General features: G+C 47.4%; 1 protein-coding gene across 2 annotated transcripts in view; it reads right to left on the bottom strand.

Annotated features, from left to right (window-relative positions):
• Positions 1-10757, bottom strand: part of ARHGEF12 (Rho guanine nucleotide exchange factor 12) — a 69924-nt gene extending 59167 nt beyond the window's left edge. For both annotated transcript variants that reach the window (XM_010403871.4, XM_010403872.4), the window contains exon 1: positions 10401-10757. In XM_010403871.4, the coding sequence (XP_010402173.1) occupies positions 10401-10432 (32 nt within the window). In that variant the 5' untranslated portion in view covers positions 10433-10757. The remainder of the gene's footprint in view (positions 1-10400) is intronic.
• Positions 10758-14173: the final 3416 nt, after the last annotated feature.

Here is a 14173-nt window from a genome sequence, read left to right as displayed (position 1 = left end):
AAACCCCACCTCATTATTTGCATGTTCTTTGTTATTTTTTCCCCTCTTTGAAATGCTCTTTTGGGGCCAGCTTTTTGATCTAAAAGGCATGTAATTTAAAAAAAAAAAAAGAAAGAAAAAAAAGAAAGGAAAATCCTAAATTCCTATATATGCTTTATAGGAACACTTATTTGGGGGGGAATATACTCCCCAAAATTATATATATATATATTCCCAGGGATTGTGCCTGGATTACCAGGGCCAGAACACAGCCAGATTCCCCAATAAAACAACAGAGAAACCAACTTATTTCAAGTGTAAACTTCAAGTTTCTTAAGACCTTTGCTGATCAAATCCCATCAGTATTCCAAGAATCAATTTAGAGATATGAAGGAGCCATTTTCTCTGTATATGGAGAGCGACAGATGGAACAAAATTTTCAGCACATTCTGAGTTGCTGTGATGCTCCTGTCATTGCAGCCAGCGAGGAGGCTCAGCAGAGCTGCCTCCCAGGAGCTGCAGGGCCAGGCTGATTAAAAAAACAGATATTAATTAAAAAAAAAAAAAAAAAGAAGGGAGTGGGAAGGGACAGGTTCTTTTCATCTGGCTGAATTCCAGGGAAAGGATTTAGAGTTTTGCAGGCAGCCCAAAACTCAAGCCTGCTGCAAAGCTGTTTCCTCTCCCTCTTCCAGCTAAGTTTAATTATCTGCTTCTGCCTGACTTGGAAGAGGCAAGAGCCTCCTCCAGAATGCCAAGTGCCAGAGCAGCACCCAGGGACTGTCCCCTCCACCTGGAGCCCTGCTGACCTCCCAGCCAGGCAATCAGATCCACCCTGCCAGGAAAGAAGGGTTTTCCTGGCCTAAACCTGGGATTGTGCCTGGATTACCAGGGCCAGGTGCCCCAGCGACAGAGGGGAGGCCAAGGCATGGGGTGAGCAGGTGCAGACACCAAAAAACACTGCTGGAGTGTCACTGATGAGTGTGAAAGCTGATCATGAGCCTGCTAGAAGGGAAAGGGAGGGGAGGTCAGGGTTTGCTGTGCCATACATACAGCTGAAGTTGCACTGGTTAACATCCAAAGTAAACACCACTCCAGCATTTACAGCCAGCACCAACATTCCTACATCTTTCCACACTGGAAGAAACATGTGCTTGCCTTCCCCCCACCCCTTTTTTCCCTAAGTACTTCATTCTCACAACTTGAGCAGCCTGAGCATTTTACACCACTTCAAGTGTAAAACTTGGGGCTTTCAGTTGCACTCCAAGGGGCTGCTGTGCTTGGCAAACAGTATTTACCAATTCCAAGTATTATCAAACTCTTACACCTAGTCACCCAGCACTGAAGCATCCAAACCTGTGCTCCAGAGATCTAGATATCTAGACAGATATTCCAGATATATCTAGGGAATGACAATCTAGAAAGCTTTGCTCTTTCAAATCATTATTTCCAAATTATTCTGAGGTATTTGCTTTTACTGCTGATGGTTCAGGGTAGAGCAGCACTGCACAGGTGCTCCTTTGGGCGCCCGACAGACTTTGACACATCCTCCCAACAAAGTGAATCCCACAACAATTGCAGAGGGCTCTCTGTGCAGGATCCCCAGAGCGACCGAGGGTGTTGGGTTTGCTCAGATCAGATCTGCGCCCACAGGAACCACTTCCGCTCCCCAGACCGCAGGGCCTGCGCAGGGCAAACCACAACCTATCATTTGGTGCCTCCCAACAGGCTGCAGGAACAAATTGCCAGCTGGAGAGCTGCACTTCAGCACCAGGAGATCTCTTTCATCCTTGGCACACGAGGATTCCCCCCATCCTTGCATTTATATCCACACGATATAAATTTGCTCTCTTCTACTGCAGTCCCCCCTGGATATTTGCCAGAGCTGATGCTGCCGCCCCAGTCAGGATGGAGGCAAAATCCCTCCTTTAAGACGCCAGAGTAGCAGCTCACTTTTAGCTGAGGTCAATGCCTAAGTGAGGACATCACATAATTATAATTTTTCAAAAGTCGACACAGAGCAGAAAACCACATTATCTTCTTGCTTGTAAGCACCAGCTTTGAAGACACTTAACAGAAGAACATTACCATCATGGCTCAAACACTGTCACACGGGACCTGCTGTCACTCGGAGCAGCCTCCTCAAGAGCCAGACAGGCGCTCCCAGACACCGACCGTGTTCCTTCAGTCCTGCACAGCACACTCAGCTGCAGCCCTGCCTTGTCAGGGCTTTGTGCCTTCCAGCAGCAGGTCCTGGCCCCCGAGGGCTGACATGTGCCTCCAGAGCATGGGGCAGGCAGGAAACCCCTCTCCTATCTGGCAGCCGCCACCAGCTCTCCCATTTCTCTCCCTCTCACTCACTTCCTATTGATTTCTCCTGTCTTACACTGCAGCTTTTTCCTATTTCCTTTCTCTGCTCGCTCGTTATGGCTTCCTCCTTTAATTCTCTTCTTTTCCACGTTTTCCATCACTTTTCTGGCAGCTTTGAACTCTCTTTTGCATTTTGCACAGCAGAAAGGCAGCGGTGCCTCTGTGGCACAGAGCACTGAGAGGAGACACCTTGTCTGAAGTGCTGCCAAGAAGCTGCACCAACAGCCACTATCATAACAGGCTAAAAAAGACTTTCAAGCAGCCATCAGATGCTCCAGGTAAGCCTGCAGGTTGAAGCCTGTATGTTTATGGGAGTGGCGGACTCCCAGTCCTGTGCCTGTCTCACATCAGTCTGGTGCTTTATTAAACACATGGGGCTTTTCCTCCAGACTGGGAAATGCTTGCTCAGGTCAATCCAGGTCCCACCTCAGCTTTCCAGCCCCTCTCCAGCTCACTCAGGACTCAGTTAAATACTCAGAAAAGAGTATTTAATTCTTTTTAGGTTACTGATTCCACTTAGGAGGTCACCCAAGCCCTTTGTAAAACAACTGCATGTGATACCACAAACCAGGATGCACAGCGTGCAAATAAATTCAGGATCAGCTTCTCACACAAGCAAGAGTAAGTTGTGCTGCACTCACAGATTAAAATAAGGAACAGAACCTGAATAAAGTTAAGATTTCCACCAATATCCCTGAAGATTTCCAATACGTATTTCAAGAGCTCAGGAGTAAAACCAGTTCAAGTCTTGCCCTTGCAGCCACAGTTCTTGTGCCAAGTGAGAGCAACCAAGAGCTGCCAGAACCTGGAGATTCTCTCTTAGGTTTTTAGCATCAACATTTCATCTTCTCTGTACCACCAAGAGAGGCCCTGCTTAATTCACACAGTTCCGCTTTTACACAACCCTGCTCCCTGCCCATAAAAGGTTTATTTTTTGGAAGAACTGAGCTCCGAGTGCCACATCCAGAACAGCACACACTTGTGACCATGCCCCTCCTGCCAGGAACACGGCCTGGCTGCAGCAGGACATCTGACAGCATCCCAGGGACTAAAGGGACAATGAGACAGCTCACACCAGAATTATTCCAAGTACAGAAACCTGTGCTGTGATCTTTTCCACCTCAGGAAGGACTCTTCTCATCTGCCTTCCCAGTGCCAGAGCAATTCCATGGAGCGCCTTTGCCACCGAACATCCCAGCCCAGACCTTTCAGTGTTGTCAAAACAGAGCTTAAAATAGCCCCACAGGATCACATTTAAGTGTTTGCCAACAAATGTAAACAGCAATGTTTCTTATTTACCACCAGGCTCTGCAAGAAAGGGTTCCTGCCCATGGGCCTCAGAAGTCAAACAGACACAACACTGAAAATCCTCAAGGAAAGGATGCAGGGTGATAACAAAGCATCTGCCGCGTTCAGGAGACGATTTGTGAATGTCACAGGCTGAAGACTGTTTGTTTGGCTTTTACTATTTATACTTATGCTTCCATTTGAAACATAAGGACACTGTTTTTTCCTGTCATTTTTAATGTATTTATTTTTACATGTTTTCTTTTCAAAGAAAAATGAGTAAACATTGCTTCTTCCTGTCTTTTTCTAAGTGTGCTGTTACTATTTTGTATGTATCCTGCCTTGTATTTTATCCCCTTTACTTAAACACTGCACATTTTACATCCCTTTTCATTTTACTAATTCCCTTGCTGCTGCTTCTCCTGTCCTTATTTTAAGCCCTCTCTTCTGATGTTGAGATATTACCAACATCCAGGCTCCTGACCCTTAGTTTGATCAAGCTGAGACATGAACTAAGACTTTCATTCTTTAAACCTAATAATTATCCAGAGCAGGGGCACAGAAAACAGCATCACCTACCTGAAAATATGCATTTAAGTCTATTTTCTCTTAGTGCTATTGACATCTCTTACACAGGAGAATCTACTTATCTCAAAGCAGATAAAATATCAGGGGGAGTGCTTAGGCAGAGGTATATCTGGAATGCTGCAAGAAGCACTTTTATAACAACTCATCCACTAGAAACTCGAGGATAATACAAATGGGATTCATTAGTAAGTCTCCAACTGCTAATTTTCAGAGGGAAGGAAGAGGTATTCAAGGAGAAACCAAGAGGATAAAGCCTTGAGGCAAGAGGCTGAGCTTATCTCTCAAGCAGCACAGCCAACATACCTCCCTGGTGACCCAAAGGACCACCTCGAGGTGGAGTGGAGAATTCAGTCTCTAGACCAAAGCAAACACTGCTCCTCTCTGAGACACTCTGCATAACTGGAAACTACAGCACAGGGCTGGCCAGGTGGGAGTGAGAACTATAACCATCAGAGGTAAGTGGTGCTGCTCAAAACACTGCGGGGAAAATGGGAAAACAACACTTAATGTCCAAAATCCTGCTGGTTATACTCCAAAGCCTCTTGGGAAAACAGAAGCAGTCACTGAAGCCACTCAAATTCCTTAGACACAAATTCACTGGGAGACCCCACTTCAGGAAATAACCAAATAATCCTTGTGTGCAATCATGAAATACGGAAAATAACTGGTATCTGCACCACCTTCCCCACGCAAATTCATCAATACTCTGTACAGCCTTAGCATGAAACGCCAAAATCTCCAATGCCTAAATCACTCCTACAATAAATCACCACTTCTACACTAAATCACCTCTACTACAAAATCATCACTTTTAACAACATGGTCCAGACCGGTTGTGAGAGTGAACAGAAGACTCTTTGATTTCCAGCAGAAGGACTGTGGTCACCGCTGTCACCCTCCGGGACCAAGGAACTCTCCTCCCACATGGGTCACGAAGTCAAAGGACACCAGTGAACACCCACAAGTCCCACCAGTGACCTCGGCAAACTCCTGCTCCGAGGGCAAGCTGCACTTTCCTTCTCAAGCATCTCCAGCTAGGGCAGCGCTGAGTTGTTGGGGTTTTTTTGCTGCTAAATTCCCGTAGATGTGGTCCAGAATTTTTTAAATCTAAAATTGAGGGAGCCAACATCCCAGTACCCTTCCTAATCAATCCGTTCGAAATGTTAAAATGCCATTAACAGGAGTTCTGTGCGCAGGGAGAATTATACAATTGGGCTCACAGATGAAATATCATTCCTGCCTCCACCCAAATAATCACAACGCCCACAGCTCTACTCAAAACTAGAAAATCAAGCTCACCTCAGCTCCTGTCTCCAGTGAAAGCCCTAATAAACTATGCAACATGAAGTGGTAGCATTTGTGTCCCAGCCAGCAGTAAACACCCCAGACAGTCCTCTCTTCTGCCAGCCTCAAGAGCAGCAAAATAAAACATGAATTTATGCACAGACTCTGTCAACTGCTCATTTCCAAACACAGTGAAGGCACAACGATGGAAAGCCCCACTCAAAGACTATTATTCTTTTCAGTCCTTAGATGTCATGCTGCAGCCCATTTTCCATAAAGACTGGATTTTACAAACTCTACTAATTTTAAAAATGCATGATAATGACATCTAGCTACTCAGTAAGGCGTGACTTCCCATGCAGTTTTTACCCTGCTGGAAGAAATAAAACCCTTTTTCCCACCATACAGTCAAAGAATTCCCAGTTACTACAGGGACTTCCAAAGAGCCGAAGACAGGGAAAGTGCATCTAAAGCAGATAAGAAACAATTAGAGTCTATTTTAATACCAAGTCAGGAGCAAATCACCAATTAAAACTTCTCAAGGATAATTATGTGCTGCTGTTTTCCAATCATAGCAACAGAAACTACAGCACGGTTATAAATAAAACTCATTTGCAAGCAACTGCAGAGAAGAGCCACCAGTTCCTCAGCGAGGTCCTGCGAAAGCAAGAGCCTCCTTTCTTTTATTGGCCTTTAACAAACAGAAAGAAACATAAAGCAAGTCCTGCAGCCGCGCAATTGCTCAACCCTGAAGTGTGTTTGGAACGGTGACAGGAAGAAAAATACAGTTAACTCCGAGAGCGAAAAAAATTAATGGCACACAAATGTTTCTTTAGTGTCATAACAGGATACAGCCGAGCTCGGCCCGGCCTTCGGTGGCCAAGCAGAGGCTGGAAATGGCCGAATTTCAGCCCGGCCCCAGCGTGGCCTTGGGAAGAATAAAGCCCTTATCTCACCCGGCCATGTGTGGCCGGCCACGCACGGCACAGAGCAACGCCCAGAGCTGGCCAGTGTCCGGCCAGGAGAGCTCCAGAGGCAGGGAATGTGGACACACTCCAGCAGGAACACAAAAACTCCTCCAACAAACCCTGCCCAGCCACCCGCTACCTCTCAGCCGGTCACAGATGGGCCTCAAAGTGCACTATCCCCCCGCCAAAAACCAGCATCCAGCAGCAAAAATCCAACCGAGCACCAGCGAGTAGCCAAAAATAGATTTTTTCAGGCTAAAAGATATGGCAAATCTCACCTAAATCCAGAGCTGGATGAAGCTCAGTCAGCTGACTGATTTGAGATACCTTTAGGATAAGAAAGGTCCCCTCGATGTGCAGATTTCCTTCCACTAACGATCAAGTCAAGCCAGAAGAGCAGCTCAGGGATGTCTACCTCAAAGACTTACTAAGCTCAGCAAGACAAATGCCACCTTTGGAGGCCTCTGAACAAATACAGCATAGCTAAGAGAGGATTAAATTAAGAGGGTGTAAATGTTTACAAACAGAAAGGAGAGGAGCAATAGGGCTGGAGATGAATACGGTCCCATGGGCACCAGGACTACGAAAAAAAAGCAGCTGACAAAGTAAAAGAACATCCTGAGGGAAAGAAGGGGAAGCTGAAGTCAGTGTTTAACTCTCTTAAACCATCTCAAGCCATGCAAGGCACCACAGCTATCCTGGAGAACGTTCTGCTGCTGTGTTTCTAAGCCTCAAGGGCTACGTTAGGAGATAATTTTTTGTCTGCCTGCACCCTTTAGGTGCTCCCCAAAATGCTGATGGGGAGCAGTGTGTGCCAGGAGTTCCTCCAGGAACTCTCAACAGCCATTACACTCTCAGGAGCCTTAACATCTGTTCTGCCTTTTTTGTTTAATGCCTGGTATTCCCCCACTCCCCCCGGCACTCACTTCCCTCCAGACCGAAGGCACTTGAAGAAAAAGACATCAGAAAATGATGCTGCTTTGGGAGCTCTGATAACAAAATCTGAGCATAACCATTACCAAAATTAACTGGGTTAAGGTTTAGTCCACAGAGAGAGTGAGCCCAGACACATCAGATATGAACTGGCCTGACTGTGTTTCAGCAGTGCCAGACACTAAAATCCATTCAACTTTCCTGGGAAAGAGAACGAAAATAAAAGGGGAAAAAAATAAAAAGGAGGGGACTTAATAAAAACATCGCTTATCATCCTGGCTACAGAACAGCACTAGAAATGGCCATTCATACACCCCTAATTGATATATTTTAATGGTAATCATGACATCATCAACGAATACATGAGATATAAAACATGTCAAGGATGAGACGAGTGCAACCCTGGACAAGGGAAATGTGACAGCTGTCAAATCATTACCACCTTAAACTGAAGGGATACCAAAGGAAATATCTGCTGTCTGTAACATGCATTTAGGCAGCTCTACATATGCAAAATGCAAATATGTAAAGCTAATATGAAGAAAAATCCAGACCCAAGCTACCCTATTATATTCCTAATACCATCTGGCACAGATGCAAGCTGGGTTTTCCTGGTTTAAGGCAATTCCCATCTCGATCCCACCAAGGAAGGTGACTGACAAGCAAAAAGAGAATTGAACATGTCAGATGATTTATACCACGTAGATCTAATGACAGTGGAAGCATCAACATTATTTATATTGCACCTGCTTTACATTCCAAGCTTAAGAGCCACACTGAAAGAGGCAACACAGAGGCTGCCTGGGCCTAAAGAGAAAAGGGGAATGTACTGCAGGGACAAGGGTGATCAAAAACCATCCCCTCCAAATGCTGCACAATGCTGGAGATAAAAAGGAATGGCAGAGATCCACATGATGGGAACAAACACCACCACCATGTCTGGGGTTCTGCTGGAAGGTTCAGCCAGGGAACAATCACAGAATCATCAGAGAATCGCGGAATGGTTTGGGCTGGGAGAGATCTTCAAGATCATCTCACTCCCAACCCCCTGCCATGGGCAGGGACACCTTCCACTATCCCAGGTTGCTCCAACCTGGCCTTGGACACTTCCAGGGATCCAGAGGCAGCCACAGCTCCTGTGGGCAACGTGTGCCAGGGCCTCCCCACCCTCACAGGGAACAATTTTTCCCTAATATCCAATCTAACCCTAATCTCTGAGTTTGAAGCCATTCCCCCTTGTCCTGTCACTCCGGGCCTTTTAAAACAGTCTCTCTCCATCTTCCTTTTAGGCTTCTTCAGGTCCTGGCAAGCCACAATTAGGTCACTCCAAAGCTTCTCTTCTCCAGGCTGAACCATGACCATGACTTTGTCCCCCAGAGCTGGGACTGCTTCAGGCCAGAGGTGAAAAACAGAGACAAGAAGAGATCCAGATTCCCCACATTCCCCCAGCCATCACAGAAATCCACCTGCCAGGGTTGTGGAGACAGCTCCTCACCTGACATTAAAAGCCTTTTGATCCAAAACCTTAATGGAACACCAAACAGAAACATCCTCCTGACATGACTGAGAGCAAAAGGAAATGAGACTTTTTTTTTGCCTTCGCTGCATTTTCAATTTGGCTGCCCCAATTCAATAATAGAAAGTATTTTGTTTTACTAACAAGTAAATTAAATTCCCTGTTCTCATGCTTTTCCTTTCCATGCATAACTCAGCTGCCTCTTGGTATGAAAATCCTGTCGTTCTTTTTGATATCATGCAACTGCCACAAGACATATGGCCCTAAGTGCGTAACAAAATCCTCACAAATCCACTGAAATGCCTTTTTACTGTCATTGCCTTGCCTGGTACAGAGAAAAACATCCTGCAACTCAAGAATCATTCATGCACTGCAAAAGAAACAATTCCGCTAGTACAAACTACACAATTAATTGCCAAGATTTAATACTCTGTGAACAGTTGTAAACACAGACTGTACACAAGTCTGAGCTGTCCCAGAGCCCTTTGGACTGTGCTGTCTGCGAGGACCTGGGGAGTCACGAAAAGGCCTGGGTTTAAGTGAGAACCACACTCAGTCTCTTTCCTGCCCACACCTGGAGCCCAAAATTGGTGAGCTCAGGCACCCAAAAGCATCATTGCTCTATCCCAGCCCCAGCTGCGCTGCTGTGCCAGAACTGCTTGGTCATGAAAGGCCAAAGTGAGGCCTTTTGCCACACGCATTCAAACCTTAACCACCAGAGAAACGCGATAAAGATGCGATAAAATAAATGTTTTTTAGCGTACAGTGTCAAAAAAAGGTATCTTTTCTTCTCATAAAAAAAAAAAAAAAATCTGAGGACTCTCATTCCACTCGTTTCAAAAGCAAGTGAAGAGGTTTCCTACTTGACTTTTTTTTGGTCATATTTTTTCCCCTTCCTCTGAAACATCCCAGCGCAAACAAGAGAACTCCAAACATAATGAAAGGCACCTGCAGAGCAGCCCAGAGGCCTGAGCAGGTATCTGAAGCCAGGTTACTGCTAAGATAGACACCAGCAGACATTCCTGCTTGTCAACTATCCCTCCTGCCCTCACCTGGAGTGACCTCTCTGCAGTACTTGACCCAAGGAGACCCAAGTGCATCCTCAACACGGTCTCTGAGTTGAGGCTTGAGCTATATCCTAAATTCTGGTGGCTTCTCCTGCTTAAACTTCTTGCAGGAACACTTGCTTTCGGTGTTCCTCGCAGCACCAGCCCATTCTGGGAGCTGAATTACCACCCCTGGTTCCTACAAAGTCAGCCTGGCAGGCTTGAAAGCTGTTGGACTTGAAATACTCCGGTTTCAAAGTTAACCCAGTCACTTTGACAGTCAAGACACTCTTGGTTCCCAGAAACTCTGATTTAATCCTGCTTTTCTGATCCCGTCTGTCACTGAAGTCAGAACACAAAGTACATGAGCTCTGCGAATATCTCCCACTTCAAAAAAAGGAAAAAAATTAAGAAATCTCATTTTATACTGACCTGTCCGTGATTGTGGACTGTGTGCCACTCATTGGAGCCTTTGGCAAGAAGTCGTATTATCCAATTTACATTTTACTATTATTGCAGGAATATGAACGAGGCTTTGCCCCTCACATGCACCGAGGTTCAGGATCCAGCCTTGCTCCAGAAGAGGCATGCACAGAGGACAAACTCAGTTCAAGGGCAGGAGAAGGGAACAAAAAAAAAAAAAAAAACAACCAAACCCAATCCAAAACAACTCCAAAACTCTTCTTGCAGTCACCCAGAATATCCAAACCACGGAAGTGGGGCGTGGGGGATAAAGGAAAAACTCCAACAAGAAAAAACTCAAAAAAAAAAAAAAAAAAAAAAAAAAAAAAAAAAAGCAACAAATCAAGCTCGGTGGACTCGGAGAAAAAAAAAAAAAAACCTTCCCAAGAAGCGGCCGATCCTCCCCGGCACGGGCAGAGCGCGGGGCCCGTGCCCGTCCCCGCCGGGGCTCAGGGGCTGCGGCGCTCGGGGGGCGGGCGGCGCTCCCCGCCCGCGGCCGGGCCCATCCCCGCTGCCCGCCCGCCCCGACCCCCGCCCGTGCTGCGCCCGCAGGGGGGTCGGGCAGGGCGGCCGCCTCTAGGCCCGGGGCTCCATCCCCCGCCGCTCCGCCTCTCGCTCCGGCCCGGGACCCAGCGGGGCGCTGCGGGCTGGCTGCGCTCCGCTCTCCGCTCCGCCGCGGGGCCGAGTCCCACCGCTGCCGCCGCCGGCCCCGCTGCGCTGCCCTCCCGGCCCGGTAGCGGCCCCGCTGCGCTGCTGAGAGACGCGAGCGGCGCGTCCGGAGGAGCCTGCGCCGACACGAGCCGGGCCGGGCCGGGTTCGCCCCTCCCCGGCGCCTCCGGGGGGCTCGTACCTCCGGCCGCCCCGCCCCGCCGCCGGATCCCTCCGCCGGCTGCCCTCCTCTTCCTCCTCTTCCTCCTCTTCCTCCTCCCTCTCTTTTTCCTTCTCCTCTTTCTCCTCCTTCTCCTTTTCCTCCTCCTTCTCCCCCTCCTCCTTCTCTTCCCCCACCTCCTCCTCCTCCCTCGTAGCCCTTCCCCCGGTCCCTGCCGAGGCCTTTCCCCTTCGGGAAGCCTTTTCCAGAGCCGCGGGGTGTTTCCTTCTCTTGCCGTCTCCGCTCGGTCGCAGCCGCTCCTCTCTCACCGTGTGTCCCTGCCGAAGAGCTTTCCCTCACCCTGTATCCCTAACCCGAAGAGGTTTCCCTTTTTCCCGTCTCCATTCCCCATCCCCAGCCATCCATCGCCCGGCTTTGCCGTGTCGCCGGCGATGTGGCGCTCCCTGCATCTCCATGGAAAATGTGACACCGACGAAACTTAGAGCAGAAACAAAATAAATAAACGGCGAATTAAAAGATTAGAAGTGCCAGGAGCTGTGCAGCGCCGGAGCCTCAGGCAGTCCCCGGCTGCACTGTTTGCTCCCAGGCCTTTCCTGGCTCTCTTGTCCAGTCTCGCGTTCCCTGCATCTCCCACACACGTTTCGTCAGGAATTTTTCTCACAGGTTAAGGTCAACACAAATCCAAGAACTGATCCCTCCCTGCACATACGTTCTGGAAACACTGAGACCAAGGGTCTGCTCCTGCTCCCCTTCAAAACCTCTGGTATGAAAAGATGAGCAACACAGGGTATTTGGGCATTTAAATTTCAGCAGGTGTGGATTTCCCTCTCCTCAGCCGCAGCCTCAACACAGACACATCCTTGCTGTAACTCCCTGCCACTTATGCCACGTACAACACAGTCTAAGAGAGAAATGCCTGTCTCGAATCTACACAGAATCCCAGAATGGTTTGGGTTGGAAGGGACCTTAAAGATGATTTTGTTCCAACCTCTGTCATGGGCAGGGACACCTTCCACTATCCCAGGATGCTCCAACCTGGCCTTGGACACTTCCAGGGATCCAGGGGCAGCCACAGCTGCTCTGGGCAGCCTGTGCCAGGGCCTCAGCACCTTCACAAAGAATAATTATTTCCTAATATCCCACCTTAACCTACTCTCTGTCAGTGCGAAGCCATTCCCCCTTGTCCTGGCACTACAAGCAACTTGTTCCCAACACCTGGAAATAACATATCTGTCTTAGAACTTCAGGAAACTTCCATGCTACTGCTCCAGAAATTAAAGCTCGTGAGCAGCACAGATGTGGAATGAAGAGCAGGATGTCTCCACTGCCAGTAATTCCTGCCCCCTCTGCACAAAGGAACTTGTGGAACATCACTCTTCCCTACCGAATGCCAGCAGACTAAAATAACCTTATTAGCTAATCCAAATCATCTAGGACACCATGCTTCTTCCCTTTAATTAATCCTGCCGGGATGTAATTCAAAGCTGGGACACTGGACTTGGAAAGAGGCTGGAAAACAGGCTCTGGAAACTCGGGAGCAGATGCCTCGCTCGGCACACAGGACCATACCTTGCCTGAAGCTACATCCAGGCCGCTGCCGCTCTGGAACACGGAGCTTTTTCCTGCTTGGAGCGAAGCGAGCGTGGATCAGGAAGCCAGCAGACTGTCTGAGAGTCTGAAGAATTTGTTGTTTTGGTGAAGTTCAGAGCAAAGAGGGGAAGCGTGGGATGAAATCATTTTCTGCATGATACTTCACATATATACGCGGGACACTTATACTTCCTTTTTTGGTTTCCTTTTGGGGAAAATAGAGGCTTGGGAGGAAAAAAAAAAAAGTGTGGGAGTGCAAGACAAGCAGCCACGTCTGCCTCTCCTTCTGCAGCTGTGTGCAATACAGTCATCAGTGGTGATGAAGTGACTGGATGCCTCCATATAGCTATATTTATTTATTATATATCTCTTTATTGCATCTTCTGTGCAATAAATCCCTCCCTGCTTTTAACTTTGGGAACATCGAGTACTGTGCCTGGAGAGGGGAAAGCTCCTGGGAGATCTGATTCATGGCAGGCCCAGTATTTGCATATTAGGCCTCAATGCTTTTTTATTACTTTAATTATATTTTATTGTGCATGACAACATAACGAGAACAATTAGCTGGAGGAAATCCTAAGACATAGATTCTGAAACTGTGACTGCTTCTCTTTTCTGCAAATGCTGATTTTTTTTTTGGTGGGAGCTGACTGCATACTTAGATTAAGACAGATGCCTGTTTATGATAATTCTGGTTTACAACCTGAAATATGGGGTGGGGAAATCAATACGCAATTATATTGTGCCAATTAAAATAGATTTTTTTTTTTTTTTGTAGCTCTGAAATTGTTACTTCACCTGAATTTACACACAGAACCATCCCATGGTGTGGGGGGTTGGAGCAAGATGACCTTTAAGGTCCTTTCCAACCCAAACCTAATTTCTCTAATTAACCTCATCAATCTGTTTTTCAGTCCAGAGCACAGCTAAGCAGGACCCTGAAGTGGAGAAGGTTAATTCCTATGGAGTAAAACTTATTATTTTGCCTTAAAATAAAGGTCAAATCCTTGGCGGTGCCTTATAGGGGCTCCTGTAAAATCAAATTCATAGAGGAAGTGTTTATCGAGGATCCTTTGGCCAAATCCCCCTTTCCCAGGCTCGCACCGAGGAGCTGTTGCCATCTGCTGGGAAAGCCTCGAATGGCTCCTCTAACCTGAGCTCCCGGCCAGGTAAAAGGTGAGGAATTTGGAAAAAGGAGCATTTCCAAGCGCTTTAGGATCGTGGAGCTCTGGAATGCTCCGAGGGGGTTTGCACCGCTGTGGACTCAGCATAAACAGAGATAAAAATCAGCAAAAGGTGATGCTTAAGATTTTAAGTGTGGATA

The sequence above is a fragment of the Corvus cornix genome, chromosome 24 (genome assembly GCF_000738735.6).
Source record: "Corvus cornix cornix isolate S_Up_H32 chromosome 24, ASM73873v5, whole genome shotgun sequence".
NCBI lineage: Eukaryota > Metazoa > Chordata > Aves > Passeriformes > Corvidae > Corvus > Corvus cornix.
This window is presented reverse-complemented; position numbering and strand designations above follow the sequence as displayed.